Genomic DNA, 14,569 nt, shown 5'->3' with positions numbered 1-14,569 from the left:
AATATAATTTATACTTATATTAATTATATCAATTATAATTTTAATACTTGCAATTCTTATTTAAAACTAAAGTTTTTTTATATTGATAATTTTAATGGCATGGAGTAAACATGGTGATATCTTTCTTTATAATATATTAATTATATTAATATAATTTATTCTTATATCTATCTATTTAATAACTTTTATTTATAACATATTTATTGCTTATTTTTAGAAGAGTAATTAGCTTAGTAGATCTTCACTAAAGTAAAAGAACAATGATTTGATGTTGTGTTTGACTTGCCTATTGTCGCTAATCTTATAGCATAAAGATCACTTGTATTTGTTATTATAATATGTAGTTGTGATTATATAATTCAATAATTAATTTTAAATTATTGTTATTTATGTGCTTGTGTTGTTTTGATTTTAAACTTAATAAATTATATAATTTAAAGTTTTAATGAACGTTATTATTCAAATTTTTTTTTAATATTATTTCATTTATCGGGATGGCGGGATGTCCCGATCTTGTCCCGGTCCCGTCCCGACTCTTAACGGGACGGGATAACTTTTGGGACGGGACAGGACACGGGACCAAACCCCTACAAACAGCATCCAAGCTAGCATACACTAAACTTTCAACGTCCTTTCACACTAGGTTAACCCCACTTGTATGTCATAAACACGCACAGACTATATATTTTTACAAATAATCTGTCCATGTATATTACAGAATGATTATACTATACTTTCTTATCCAATATATAAGTTATTTTTAATTTTTAATTTGATTGTTAGTATAAGACATATTGAGAGTTATTTATTACATTTTTTTTAAAATTTTATTCCTGTTGTTAATTTAATTTTTTGATTCATTATATACTGTGCATCTTTTTCTTCCAACTTAATAAGGTTGAGAAATATTTTTATTTTAAAACATGTTTAATAAATTTACTGTCATTTCTTAATTTCAATGTAATAATTGACAACATCTTATAATATATGAGTGGAGGATTACTTTATAAAGGTCAACATATATGTATGTTTAAAAAAACCCCCTCCTTGATTTCTTTGTGGGTTCTGCCCTTGGCAGGAGGGCTAGTATGATATTATAGATAAATAAAAAATTATTAATAAAGGTCACATTGACATTTTTAAAACAGGTAAAATGAAAAAAAATAAAAAAGGAAATTGAGTATCAATGGAAAATGGAGGGAAATGGAGAGAAAAAAATTAGAGAGACCCCTCTTCCTAACTTTTAAGGTTGTAAAGCCTACGAGGCTGCTCTCTATGGTGCTGTGGAGTAGATTAAGATTTTTTTTTTTCAATTTTATCATTTGATAGAATTTTGTAATTATTTATTTTTTGAAAGACAAATACATAAATTCACCACTTTCTATATACCGGTTCTACAGCCTATGTAAAGAACACTTTCCACGTAAGTCGATTTTGATCAGATAATAAACCAAAATGAAATTCTTAATTTAGACAAAGTATGTGCTGTGATATATTCTTTATTGCTTAATTACAAGAAACAAAAGTGGAAAATTGGAAAAAAAAAGCCTTCTTCTATTGTTTTTTTATTAATTTACTTCAGCACCATGCAATACATGTCACGATATATGGTTGTTGGAATTCAATTGTGTGAAGTGTGAAATAATCACAATAAATATTATTTGTTCATTATAATTTACAAAAGACATAAAAGAAGTATTCGATGACTGTTTTGTTACAGAAAGGTTGTATTTGAAACTCGCATATAATAGTGTTAAGAGTAAAGGAAAAAACCAACCACACATAAGGCTTCCTCATATAGATATTCATTTATTTAGTAGAAAAGCACAAATTAACACATACTTTCATCTAAAATTTGTGCTAAATACAGTGGCCTTACTAATTCTTTGCTTTCTTGATCCCGAATAATCGAGCAATTAGATTAACAGCCTTCATAACCTTCTTGCATGTCATGTGGAGAAAGCCGGGAAGCTTCTTATAAAGTGGGAACTCAATCAAGCCAAATATGGTGACAGGGAAGAACGCAGCACTATACACTAAAGTTGAAGTCCATTGCTTCCACTCTAACCTAATTGTTAGCAAAATTGTTGCACAAAAAGCGAGCATTGTGGTGGTCAGTGCTAAGAAAAGAAAAGAAAATCCTATATTCAATTTTTGTGGCAGAGGCTTGTGAAAATCCCATAGCTCAAACGGTGATGTGAGGATGGATAGAAACATGACCACCGAAGCCAAGGAGAAGGCAAGCGCCACGATGTCCATGACAGTGAAGAAGATGAACACAGGTGAATTGAGGAGCGCTGGCGAGCCACTATTAGTAATCCCACCGGGGATGGTGTAAGCGGCGGCAAAAACCACAGTAGCCACAAGAACCGCTACTGTAGAGCAAGACTCGGCGGTTTGCTTTATCCATGATCGAGCATGTTGAAGCATGTCAAGGTGCTCCATGTTCAAAACATCATTTGCTGTCAGTGTTTGATTGTCACAATGCAAGTATAGGTGATCAGGAACAACTCTTTCTACTCGTTGCACATCACACACATAATAAAATATTATTTTAAACAGGTAAGGATTATTTCAACTAAAGAGCTAGAAGCATTGAAGTCATAGAATACATACTTTATACCACTTGAGCTCATCTTGTAGTTTGAATGCTGCACCGGGTTAGGATGATCCTTTGTAATAGTCCATGTTGGCAACTTCGTGCAATGCAGTGCGATTTGCAATAGAAGTTCGATAAACCAAGGAAGTAAAAATTGGATTTTTCTTTAGCAACTTGAAGATTTTCAACTGACGATGCCTAACTGCTATGTGCAGTATGTTATAGCCATCTACATCTATGTAATTTAAAGAAACTGGATGCTCTTTAAGGAAAAAGTCTACTATCTCTTCGATGCCTGTACTAGCTGCTACAAACAATGGTGTGCTATAATATTGGTGTTTGCTTTGTTCATCTTTACCTTGGAGATCTCTTTTTTCCTCCTTCCGTTCCAATTGTTGTTTCCTTTTTTTGACGTTGTACAAAATAGGTGGCAGTCGAACATGTGAATTGCTTATAAGACTACTATAAGAGACCTGCCACGAGAAGTCATGCTTTACCAGAAACTTCGTCAAATGCTTTGCTAATTGATGCTTCCTCTTAACTTTCCAGAGAGATTCAATCCCCATGAATACTGCTTCAATATCACTAATTCATCATGTCAATATATTGGGATTAAATGTGTATATATGTGTGTATTAATTTTTGAAACATATGTTCTCACCTCTAGCTAGACTTTTCCAAACAACGTAGTTGATTCTTGAAAGATAACCCGCTGCAAGCCAGTCATGTACTAATTCTCAGACAATATATATAGATAGTATTTTGATCATAAAAAAGAGCCCATGAATTTAACATTTTTGAAACAAAGAAGCACCTAAAGTGGGCGGCTTGGCACTCTCATATAGGCCAGTTTCTATGTCTAAGCGATGACCATATGACTCAAAGCTATCACAATCTTCAATTATTTGGTATCTTTCATTGGGAAGCCCTGTCTATCCAAGTCACATAAAAGCAGAGTTGTGAGAAATGAAGATAGACAGTTATGAAGTAAAAAGAATGTAGAGAGAGAGTACAATAATAAAAGAGGTTCTTGAGGGCTCCCATAGGGTAGTGGCTCCGAAAAGCTTCAGGCAAGCTAGCAAGAAGCTGAAGACATGTGAGGTTCCTTTCATTGTGCTCTTGAGCTAGCTTTATCCCATTCATTCTCCTGATTATCCAAAGAGCTACTTCTGAATACAGTCATATATCCTCAATATAGTTGAAGCACAAGTACGAACTATATATCTTAATTAAAATACAAAGAAAAAAATATAATAGTAGTGATGACATAGATACATACCAAAATGTTTGGCATTAACACAAGCATGAAGAACAGTCTCGATATTACTGTACTGATGAATTTGAAAGATGTCATCCTAATGAGGCTGAACCTCTTTTGCAATATGTTTACTGAATAAATGCTTAAGCATCTTGAGGTTACCATACGTAGCAACCCTGAACAGTGGTGTCTCGCCTCTTTTGTTTTTCCTCTCCAGTAATATTGGCTCTGTGTTTTCCTTCTTCACCGCTAGTGACTTGTCTTCGAACTCACGTATAACATCTACCATTTGTACAGACAATCTTCTTCGCAAGGCGATACTGTAAAGAATATGTTGCCTCGACAGTTGGGCTTGGTGAGGGCAAGCCACCTTTCTTCTTCGGAGAGCATTTCAAGCAAAGTCGTCAAGAGATTGGGATCAGCGCTCTGCGAATTGTGACACTGATAGCAGTGTTCTCGAACAAGTCAAAATCCTTAAGTAATTCTCTCGGGTCTTGCTCAAAGATTTTTCTGAAGGCTTCCCAATCTGCAGCCCAGTATGCATTTTGAGCTTTTCTCATTGTCTTGCTGAACATGCTCCCACCCTCTATCTCTTTTTCACCACTCTTTTCTATCATTTTGTTCTCTCTCTCTCTCTCTATTGCTCCTCGAGTTAGAACTTTAGGGGTTAAAACCCTTTGAGAATCATAAAAGAGTCTTCTATTGGAGTGTGTCCACCCTCTAGTATTTTTTTTAAAGAGCATATGTCCTCTTGAAAAAAAAAAAAAGAGTTGGCATATGTTCTCTAATATATTCTAAAGTGATGTTGCATCGATATATATATATATTTATATTCTTTGCCTGCAAAAAGCAAAAAAGTTAAAAATTGAAAAGACACTGCCTTCTGCCTTTTAATTTAGCACCACATAATGCATAAGTATCAATGGTTGTTAGAATTAAGGTGTGAACATAATGAATGTTGCCATATAATCAGTGTTAACATTAAAAAAAATCCATTACCAACAAGGAAATGAAAGGTTCATTCCCAGATACAAGTTAAAGGGCTTGCCAACATCGTCATGATTAAGTTAATTAAATGAAATGAATTATCAATTATTTAATTAATTTATTAACCTTTGAGAGGCGGTACCTTAAAAAAAAATAAAAGAACCTTAAAAAAAAGTTAAAAGAACCTTTAAAGGAAATGTGTTTTGTTTGTTTCATTTTTTGGGCCTGGGTAATATTGAGAAATTCAATTTTTTCAGCTAAGATGCAAATGTGCTTGGTCGTCTGTGCTGAGGACCTAAATTTTGGGCTTTAGGTGGCCCATATAGTTTGATTAATGCCACTAATCTATCTCTCAGGGCCTATTTGAGATTAAACATTTAATAGTGATCGTGTCGCGTGTGCATCTATTTTTCAGGCCAATCGTGTATATCTGCCTAAACTTTTCTAACTTCACTATTATAAAACAAAAAAGCCTTCCACTTCACAGCTAGAGCTAAAAATAAGGGTCGAGCCTGAAAGATCAGGCTTAGAGGTCCTGTTTAAATAAGGTTTTGGGCTTTGAAAATGAATTTTTTTAAAGTAATCAGGTTTAAGGGCTTGGCCCTGATAAGTCCTGTAAAAAAGGACTCGGGTGACCCTTTAAATCCTATTATATTATTATTATTATTATTATTATTATTATTATTATTATTTTTGATGGAACATATATTTGAAACCAATTACTTGCTCACCTGATCCTACACACATTATATTATTATTAATTTTAATTTATTCTAAAATTAATTTAATAAATATCAATGTGTAGTATAAAATTTTTGATATTTTTCATTTTTCTATAATTATTATATTTGTATATTTTATAAAAAATGAACTATTTTTTAACCAAGATTTAAATTTTATTACTAGACTTCTAAATGTGTGTTGATTAATTTCTAAAAAATTATGAGAATTTTAATTTTTTAATTTTAGAATATTTCAATTAATTTATAATGCTTAATTTTATTTTAATTTTTTTATTTTTTGAAAAAAAACTTGTGGGCCCGGCCCTGAGCCCTTCACATAAGGGCCGAGCTTGAGAAATGAGATTTAAAATAAAGAACCAGGCTTTAGGACTCCGGCTCTTAAGAGCTAAACTCGCTTGTATTCTTAGCTCCATTTACAGCACTTGTTGCCTAGAGGCTAGAGGCCTCGTCAATGGTTAGTGCCACCCGAAGTTAAAATCGAAAGATAGGTAATTAATTATAAGGAACAAATCTTGTAATTTTTATTTCATGATTTTTATTAGTCAAAAATTATATAATTAGATTATGTTTTCTAAATAAATATATATATGGAATTTTCATAAAAAGTTAATAAAAATATAAATATTATATTAAATCAAATTTTCCTTTTATTTTTTTGGCTAAAAATATTAAATCAATTTTTCTATAAATTTTAAAAGTATTTTTTTTGGCAAAAGTTGACCATTAATTGATAATTTTAATATTCAAAGACTGATATGTTTTATCAATCAAATTATAAAGGTTTGATTAAAAAAATTAAACTATAAGGATTTAATTCAAAATAAATGAAAACTACTAGAGGGACTTATGGATTAACTTTTCTAACATTACACCTCCATCTTAAAATGTAGATATATTAAAGCATGTACATGCCTTACAAATTAAGAAATACTCTCTCCGCTTCTATTTATAAGAGAAACTATCACTTTTTACTTGCTTTTTTATAAGCAAAATCACATATTTTAATAAACATTTATTACACATTTTTTAAATCGCCCTTCATAATTTATATTAATAAAAAATAATTAATGTATGTTTATATTGATTAACATAAGATATTTTAATTTAATTTTTTTATTTTTAGACATAATTATGATGATTAACTAATTTTTTTAAATTACGTGATACAATTTTTTTTATATATAGAAACGGAGGGAGTATAGTTAACATAGTAATGGGAGTTGGATTTGGTAAAGGGGCTAGTAATTAGATGTTATGAAAAAAACAAGAGAGTCATTAAATTTTTTAAGAGAGGTAAAATGAAAAAAAAATGAAAGAAAGGACAGTTCGTAATGTTGTTATTATTTGAGATGAACATATATAAAATATAGCATGTAAGGGGATTAGGAGAATGAAATAATCAAAAGAAATCTAACTGTAAATAATTTTTTTTGTCATATAATAACGCAGGGGGAGTGGGAGAATGGGGAAAAAACAATCACAAGAAATATTATCTTATGTATTCATCAGTTTAAAGAAACATTCAACAAGAACTGGTTTTGTTGAACACTAAAGCGCTAATTATACTATTCATATTTCGATCGGGAGCTTATTCATTTATACTAAAAAGTTATTAGTTGGTTACTTGATTACTTTATACCAATCCACTTGCAACGGTGAGTGATATGTATAGTCATTTGATTTTTGTTTTCTTCTTTAGTAATCTTCCATGTCCATAACTTTTTTTTCCTTTGCTTCCATTTCAATTCTTTATTATATATCTTCTGTATGCAGAACTTTTTTCTTTAGCACCTACCACGAGGGTCACACCTCCCAAGAACTAAACGACCTCTATATCGATATTCTGTCTTTGCTTTTCTTCCAAAGAGACTTCGTGAGTAGTATATATGAAGTTAAGACTCGAATATATATAAATATAGATATTACTATCTCCATCTCGAAAATATGGGTATATGGTTTAAGTAATATGATCAACATGACTCTATGAGGAAATGGTTTCGATGCTCATTATATGATAAGTAACCTAAACCGTTTTATTTTATTTTTATTTAATATTTATTAAAAAATATATAAATTTTAATAAATCTTTCTTTTTAGCCATTTGGATAATATAGATTTAATTTGAACAATTCAATTTTTATTTTGATGAAAAAAATATTATAATTATCCAATTTAATAATATTTTTTTATAATTTTTTAAATTTAGTGTTCAGATGTACATAGAACAGTTTAAATTTAACATTAAATTTTTTTAAATTTTTTATTTTAGTAATAATATTAAAAATAAAGATAATATCTAAACTGCCACTTAAAAAATTGGAAAAAAGCTGCAGTTAAAATTTTAAAACTTGACTGTTCATAGCAATTATGAATAGTTAATTTATAAAAACTCTAAAAACTTTTAATGTTAAATTAAGCTATAAGATTAAATCTATATTATCTACGTTGATAATAAAATAAATTTGTTAATTTTTTATAATTTTTATTTCAATAATTATATAATAAAAAATAAAATAAAATAAAAATATATTAATCTATACCATCTATATTGCTCATCATGTGTGGTCAACCAGACCTCTTGGAGGGCTTATTTGAAATGAACAGTGAGTGTGTATACGTTTGATATATTTGAACTTAATTGCCTCTTACTTCTTCATGTTTTCTTTTATTTTAATTTTAAAAAACCTCTCTCCCCTTATCTTGTCTCTCTTCCTCCTGGGAGGCCTCATCAACGCTAATATGCATTGCGTTTAGTATTGCAGGGAGATATCCTTGCTATCGGGAAACCTCTTTAAAAAAAAAGGACACGCACATATATTAAGAAATATAAATAACATAATAATGGGATTTGCTTTTTTTAGTAAAAAGTGCTAGTATGAGATTAAAAATAATTAATAAATAATTAATAAATGTTACATTGGATTTTTGAAACAGGTATAAAATGAAAAAAAAATTGAAACAGATGAAAGTGAGTAATGTCTTGTGATGAATAGATATAGGAGAATGAAATAATTAAAAGAAATCTAACGTTGTTCATTACAATCTTCTTGTTATCGAATATATCCAAATTCAGCATTCGCTTGTATTATTTAAGAATAATATAACACACCAACGACATGGCTTCCTCACATGCATACCAACTCCTCTCTCTCTCTCACCCCCCCACACACAAAAAAAACACACTGCAGAAAAACAAATCAACACACCTTCGATTTGAAATTTGCACAAAGTACTGTTGTCTTACAAATACGTTGCTCTCTGAACCCTTCTACAGTAACAACGTTTGACGGCTCTATCAATTGGAATCACCTTCATGGTCTTCTTATATACCTTGAAGAACAGGCTCGGAAGCATCATATAAAGTGGGAATTCGATCAAGCCAAATATGGTCACAGGAAAGAACGCTGCACTATAAACCAAAGTCGAAGTCCAGTGCTTCCACTGCAACTTTATAGTGAGCAAAATCGTTGCACTAAAAGCAAGCATTGTGGTGGTCAGCGAGCAAAACAGAAAAGCAAACCCTATATTCAGTTTACGTGGCAGAGACTTGTGAAAATCCCATAGCTCAAATGGGGACGTCAGGATGGAAAGAAACATGACCACCGAAGCCAGAGAAAAGGCGAGCGCCACGACATCCATGACGGTGAAGAAGATGAACACCGGCGATCTGAGGAACACCGGCGTGCCACCCTCACTCCCGCCAGGGATGGTGTAGGCCGCTGCAAAGACAACTGTGGCTACAAGGACCGATACGGTTGAGCAAGACTCGGCGGTTTGCTTTATCCATGATTGTGCGTCTGCAAGCATCTGATCATGCTCTATGTCCAGAACATCTCCCGCTGTAAGTCTCATATGGTCACAATGCAAATGTTGATGTCTCGGAACAACTTCTTCCACTCGCTGCACATCACACACACACACAACAAAATATTATTTTCAGGTGGTTTGCGAATAATATCAAGTATGGATGAACAAGAGCTTGCTAGAATTGAGTGCTTACTTTATACCACTTTAATTCATCTTGAAGTTGGAAAGCTGAACCAGCAAGGTGCGCTGCTCTGTAATAATCCATCCTCGCAACTTGGTGCAACACGGTGCGATTCTCTCGAGAGATTCGAGTAACCAATGTGTCAAACGATGGGTTTTTCTTGAGCAGTTTGAAGATTTCTAACTGACGATGCTTGACGGCCATGTGCAGTATGTTTTGCTCATCTTCACTAACGTGATTCACTGACTCTGGATGCTCTTCAAGGAACAGTTCGACGATTTCTATAATCCCATTGCTAGCAGCTACCAGCAATGGCGTGTGATTATCATAATGGTGTTTCTTTTCTTGTTTGTCAGGATCTTGGTCATCATCATCAGCGTCCTCTCTCTCTTGCCTCTTCTCTTCCTTCCGTTCTACTTGTTTTTTTCTTTTGGCTACATTGTAAACGACAGATGGCAATATGACGAGTGTTTTCTTAATATGATTGTAAGATGCCTGCCACGAGTAGTCATTCTTTACCAGAAACTTCGCCAGACGCTCTGCTAGCTGATGACGCTTCTTTCTTTTCCAGACAGAATCAATCCCCAAGAATACTGCTTGTTCATATTGGTCAAGCATTCAGATAATTGTATTACTTTTATTCAAATGTGAGCGTGTGTGTGGATTTTTGAACAATGTAAATGTTGGTACCTTTAGCTAGATATTTCCAAGCAGCGTAGTTGATCCTTGAAAGACCTGCATATCAGTTAAATATTCTCAAATATAATTCAAATATTATTTGCGTTCATGATCAAATATTAGTACCTGAGGTTGGCGGCTTGGCATCATGTTGGTGGCCAGTTTCTAGGTCTGTACTCGAAGGCCTAAACAACTCAAAGCTATCGTAACCTTCAATTTCATATCTTTCATCCGGAAGCACTGCACGCGCACACATCATCATCTAAATTACCATCCGCACTCGTTTGCATTCACAACACAGAGAGAGAGAGAGAGAGAGAGAGAGAGTACAATTATAGATGAGGTTGGAGAGGGATGTCATTTGGTAGTGGCTTCGAAAAGCAGTAGGCATTCTAGCGAGAAGCTGAAGACACGTCAACCCATTTTTATTTCGCTCCGTCACTAGACTGGTCCCATCCATCCTCAGTATTATCCAAAGAGCTACATCTGCACTCACATGAATTTCATCAAAATTATATATATATATATATATATATATATATCTGTGTGTACGCGTCGTTACAGTGAAAATAAAATGCATAAAAACCCTCATAAAAAAAGCATAAAAATTAACTAGTCATTAGTAGTGCACATATTGCTGATTTCTTGTATTTTATACTCCCTTCGTCTCAAATTATAAGACATTTTTGAGAGAGATTTATCATTTTAAGATATAAGACACTTTGAGATGACTGATATTTTATTAAATAGATTTATTTTAATATCACCCGTTCTCTCTTATTATTTAATACTAATTAAATGTAGATTTAAGGTTATTAAATAAAGAGTATTTTTAAAAATTTATATTTTATTTTATAAAATAAAATTGTTAAAGTGTATTTAATTAAATTTATTGATATATAAGATGTTATTTAAAAATATCTTATAATTTAAAAAGGAGGAAGTATAATACACAACACATTTTCACTCTCAGTACATCCGCGACACTTTTGCCCAGGAATAGAATCTACATTAGGAGGATCTCAGTGTGGGGTCAAGTAATAAGATTCTCTCCTAAGTGAGCTAAGGAATCTCTTAATCAACAAGCCAATGCAATACTTTAATCCCCACTTATGCTTGTGCCAAAATAGTAATTATATTCTGTTTTTATTTGACATTTTAACATATATAAGAACCACTGAACCACCATTAATTAAAAAATAGAAAAGGCACAATTTTTTTACTTTATTCATATAACTATAATGTTTTATAAAATTATACAAATATATCCATATACCCATACACACACATATATTGAACAAACAACCTTGGATTTTTTTTTAAAAAAACTTATTCACAGATCAATATGTATCTCTCTCTCTCTCGGTGCGGAAAGAGAAAAAAAAATGCTGCTTTATTAGTTTAAAATCTATTTATTTTTTTTAGTTGGATCTATAGAAAATTGGTAGAAAGTGATATGTAGTGAAGCCACATTATTCAAATTAAAATGATACAGCCAAAAGCCTTGATTAACTAACATTTCACAACATAATAAACAAATCAAGATATACCAGTAATCCCTCCGTTAAAAAATATAAGGTATTTTTTGAGGAGTTGAATGTTAAAAAATATAAAGCATTTTTAGTCTTTTGAGACGTAATTATTATCTTTTTTTTAAGTACCCCTATTAATAATAACTTTATATTTATTGTAGGGTGTTTAATAAGGGTAAATATGAAAAAAACAGAGTTAGTTAAAAAATAGGTAACTACTTTATTAAGGAGATAAGATTCAATTAAAAATGTTTCACATTTTTTAACGAAAAGAAGGAATATGTGTGTGTATATATATCAAGTAGTATATACAACGAGATTTGTATAATAGTAACAAGTGCTGTAAAGAGAAAGATAGTTACCAAAAGATTGGACATTGATGCTAGCATGAAGAATGGTCCGAGTATCGCTACGAAGATGAATTTTCATATCACTCTGAGGCTGAGCTGCTGCTGCTTTAGCCAATTGGATCACCATCTTCAGGTTCCCATATTTTGCTGCCCTGAACAGTGGCGTTTCTCCTTTCGAGTTTTTCCTCTCCAGCAATGGCCTTCCCTTTTCCTCCTCCTCCTCCTCCTCCTCAGCCGCCGCCTCCGGCAATGGCCACGGCATCTTCTTTTCAAAGTCAAGTACGACGTCTGCCATCTCCACCACCTTGCAAATCAGGGCGATTTCATGAAGGAGAGTGTTACCTTCACAGGACTTCTTCGTGAAGGCAACCCACCGTTCCTGTTCTGAAAGCATTTCCAGCAACTCCTTCAAGAGCTGTGGACTATCGGAGCGAGTTGCTACGTTAATGGCGGTGTTCTTGAACAAGTCTAAATCCTTAAGCAGATCTTTCTTGTCTTCTTGGAAGATTTCCTTGAAGGCTCTCCAGTTTCCAGACCTGGAAGCTTTCTGAGCTCTTCTTATTCTCTCGCTGAACAGAGAGGTCTCTCCCTCTATCTTAATTTCAGAAGTACTCTTCTTTCCCATTTTCCTATCACGCACGCACTACTATCGCTTGTGCTCAATCTGTGTTTGTGGGTGTTTATATCTAATTATATATACAGTGACAGCGAGGGATGTCTCACAAGCTTTCTCACTAGGCAGTATTTTTTTCCTTTAAAAAAATAATTATTTATGTAAAAGAAATTGGAAATAGAATTTATTGTAAAATTCAGAATCAACACATTTCAAAACTGAATAACATTACACTTCCTCCCATCTTATTTATTACTTACTTCCAACATATTTTATCAAAATCTTGGAAGATTTTAAATCTTATTAGCTATATCTAAAAATTCAATAAAATTTTAATTTTATCTCTATTAAATATATATACTTTAAAAGTAAAATACTTCAACATTTAGTTAATAATCTTCTTGGAAATTAACAGCAGCAAAATAATAAAAATGAAAAAAATAATCATTGAATTGTGTTATTTGTTTCTATATTTTTATGTTAAATTCAGTATAATTATTTTCCTGTATCCAAGCTAATATTTTCTAATTTAATTTCTATTTTAAATATCATTACGTCATCGTCTAATTGAATTTTGTTTCTTTTGAATACGTAATCTAACTTTTAGCTAGCTATGGCGCATTTCAACATTAAATTTTGTGCGATAGCTACCTGTGTTAAAATATAAATAACAGTAACAATAATATGTTGCTAAAACCAGTGAACATAATTTCATATTAGTTGTAAAGCACTAAAAATGAAAATTATATATTAACCATTTCATGTTGGGACTTTAACGCTGGATATATGTTTCAGGATTAATTGTAGAGCATATAAATAATCTTGTAATAGAAGTGACACTGTCCTGTAATGTTCTACTTTTGCTTTTTTACTGTATGTCGTCTAATATTCTAAAAGCATTACCTGGGATATATGTTCTTTGTTGCTTCCAAAAAGCAAAAGTAAAAGAAGGAATTGAAAAGAAAAATGCATGGTTGTTGGAATTCAAGTATGAACATGAATGTTAAATCAGTATTAGCCTCTTAAAAATTTTTCCATTTAAAGTTTTCTTTGACAGAACATCAAGGTTCATTCACAGATGAAGTTTGATGGGCTAGCCAAGACCCATATGTTCATGAGTCCAATACATGCCCCAGATTTAGTCAATTTTTTTAAAAAATATTAATTATTTAATCAGTTTCTTAATTTATTTATGGCTTTAATTTTGAATAAAAATTGTGATGGCCTGTTGATAAGAATGTTTTGCTTTCACTTAATTAACATGCATGTAAACTTTTTTAAAGAAGCGTCTTTTTTTCCGGACTCTCCTTAATTAGCCTAAAAGAATATCATCTTCAAATTAAAAGGTGTGGTCATAACAAAACAAAAATAAGAGAATCAAATTAGGAGCATGCAATGATCACAAGAAAATATAAGTATTTTTACTCAACTAATCTTAGTTCAAAATCCAAGAAACCTAGTACATGTAAAAAAAAAATTCTCTATTTTACCTCTTATATTTAATAATCTAGATATTTATGTAAATATATCTCTTACTCATTATAAAGTGTATTGGTAATTAAAACTAAAGATAAAAGAAAAAACAATATATACTTTTATGGAAATGAGGACTTTATTAGTATGTGAATTTTTTTCCAAAAACTACTTATGTATTGGATTAGAGGGTGTATGAGTTTAAAATCAGGAAGCACTGTCCATCGATGTCCAAAATTAAGATCCCCCATTTGCATTTTTTACACACACATACAGGGAGTTGTGAGAATTATTAACCAAGTCACGCTAGCGAAGAAATTAAGAAAATAAAGATTTTTTTTGTTTTGG

General features: G+C 31.8%; 1 protein-coding gene across 1 annotated transcript; it reads right to left on the bottom strand.

The window, feature by feature from the left end:
* Nucleotides 1-8,624: 8,624 nt before the first annotated feature.
* Nucleotides 8,625-12,773, bottom strand: LOC129287273 (uncharacterized). Its single transcript, XM_054923482.1, has 6 exons — nucleotides 12,148-12,773; nucleotides 10,584-10,739; nucleotides 10,380-10,493; nucleotides 10,266-10,310; nucleotides 9,588-10,168; nucleotides 8,625-9,487 (listed from the first exon to the last, which is right to left on the bottom strand). The coding sequence occupies exons 1-6, from the start codon at nucleotides 12,758-12,760 to the stop codon at nucleotides 8,828-8,830; spliced, it is 2,169 nt and encodes a 722-aa protein (XP_054779457.1). The 5' UTR covers nucleotides 12,761-12,773; the 3' UTR covers nucleotides 8,625-8,827.
* Between the last annotated feature and the right edge of the window lie 1,796 nt (nucleotides 12,774-14,569).

Source organism: Prosopis cineraria, unplaced genomic scaffold, assembly GCF_029017545.1.
Source record: "Prosopis cineraria cultivar Desert tree isolate PC_DT_omini unplaced genomic scaffold, ASM2901754v1 PC11, whole genome shotgun sequence".
NCBI lineage: Eukaryota > Viridiplantae > Streptophyta > Magnoliopsida > Fabales > Fabaceae > Prosopis > Prosopis cineraria.
Note: the sequence above shows the minus strand (reverse complement) of the source record. Positions and strands in the feature narration are given on the sequence as shown.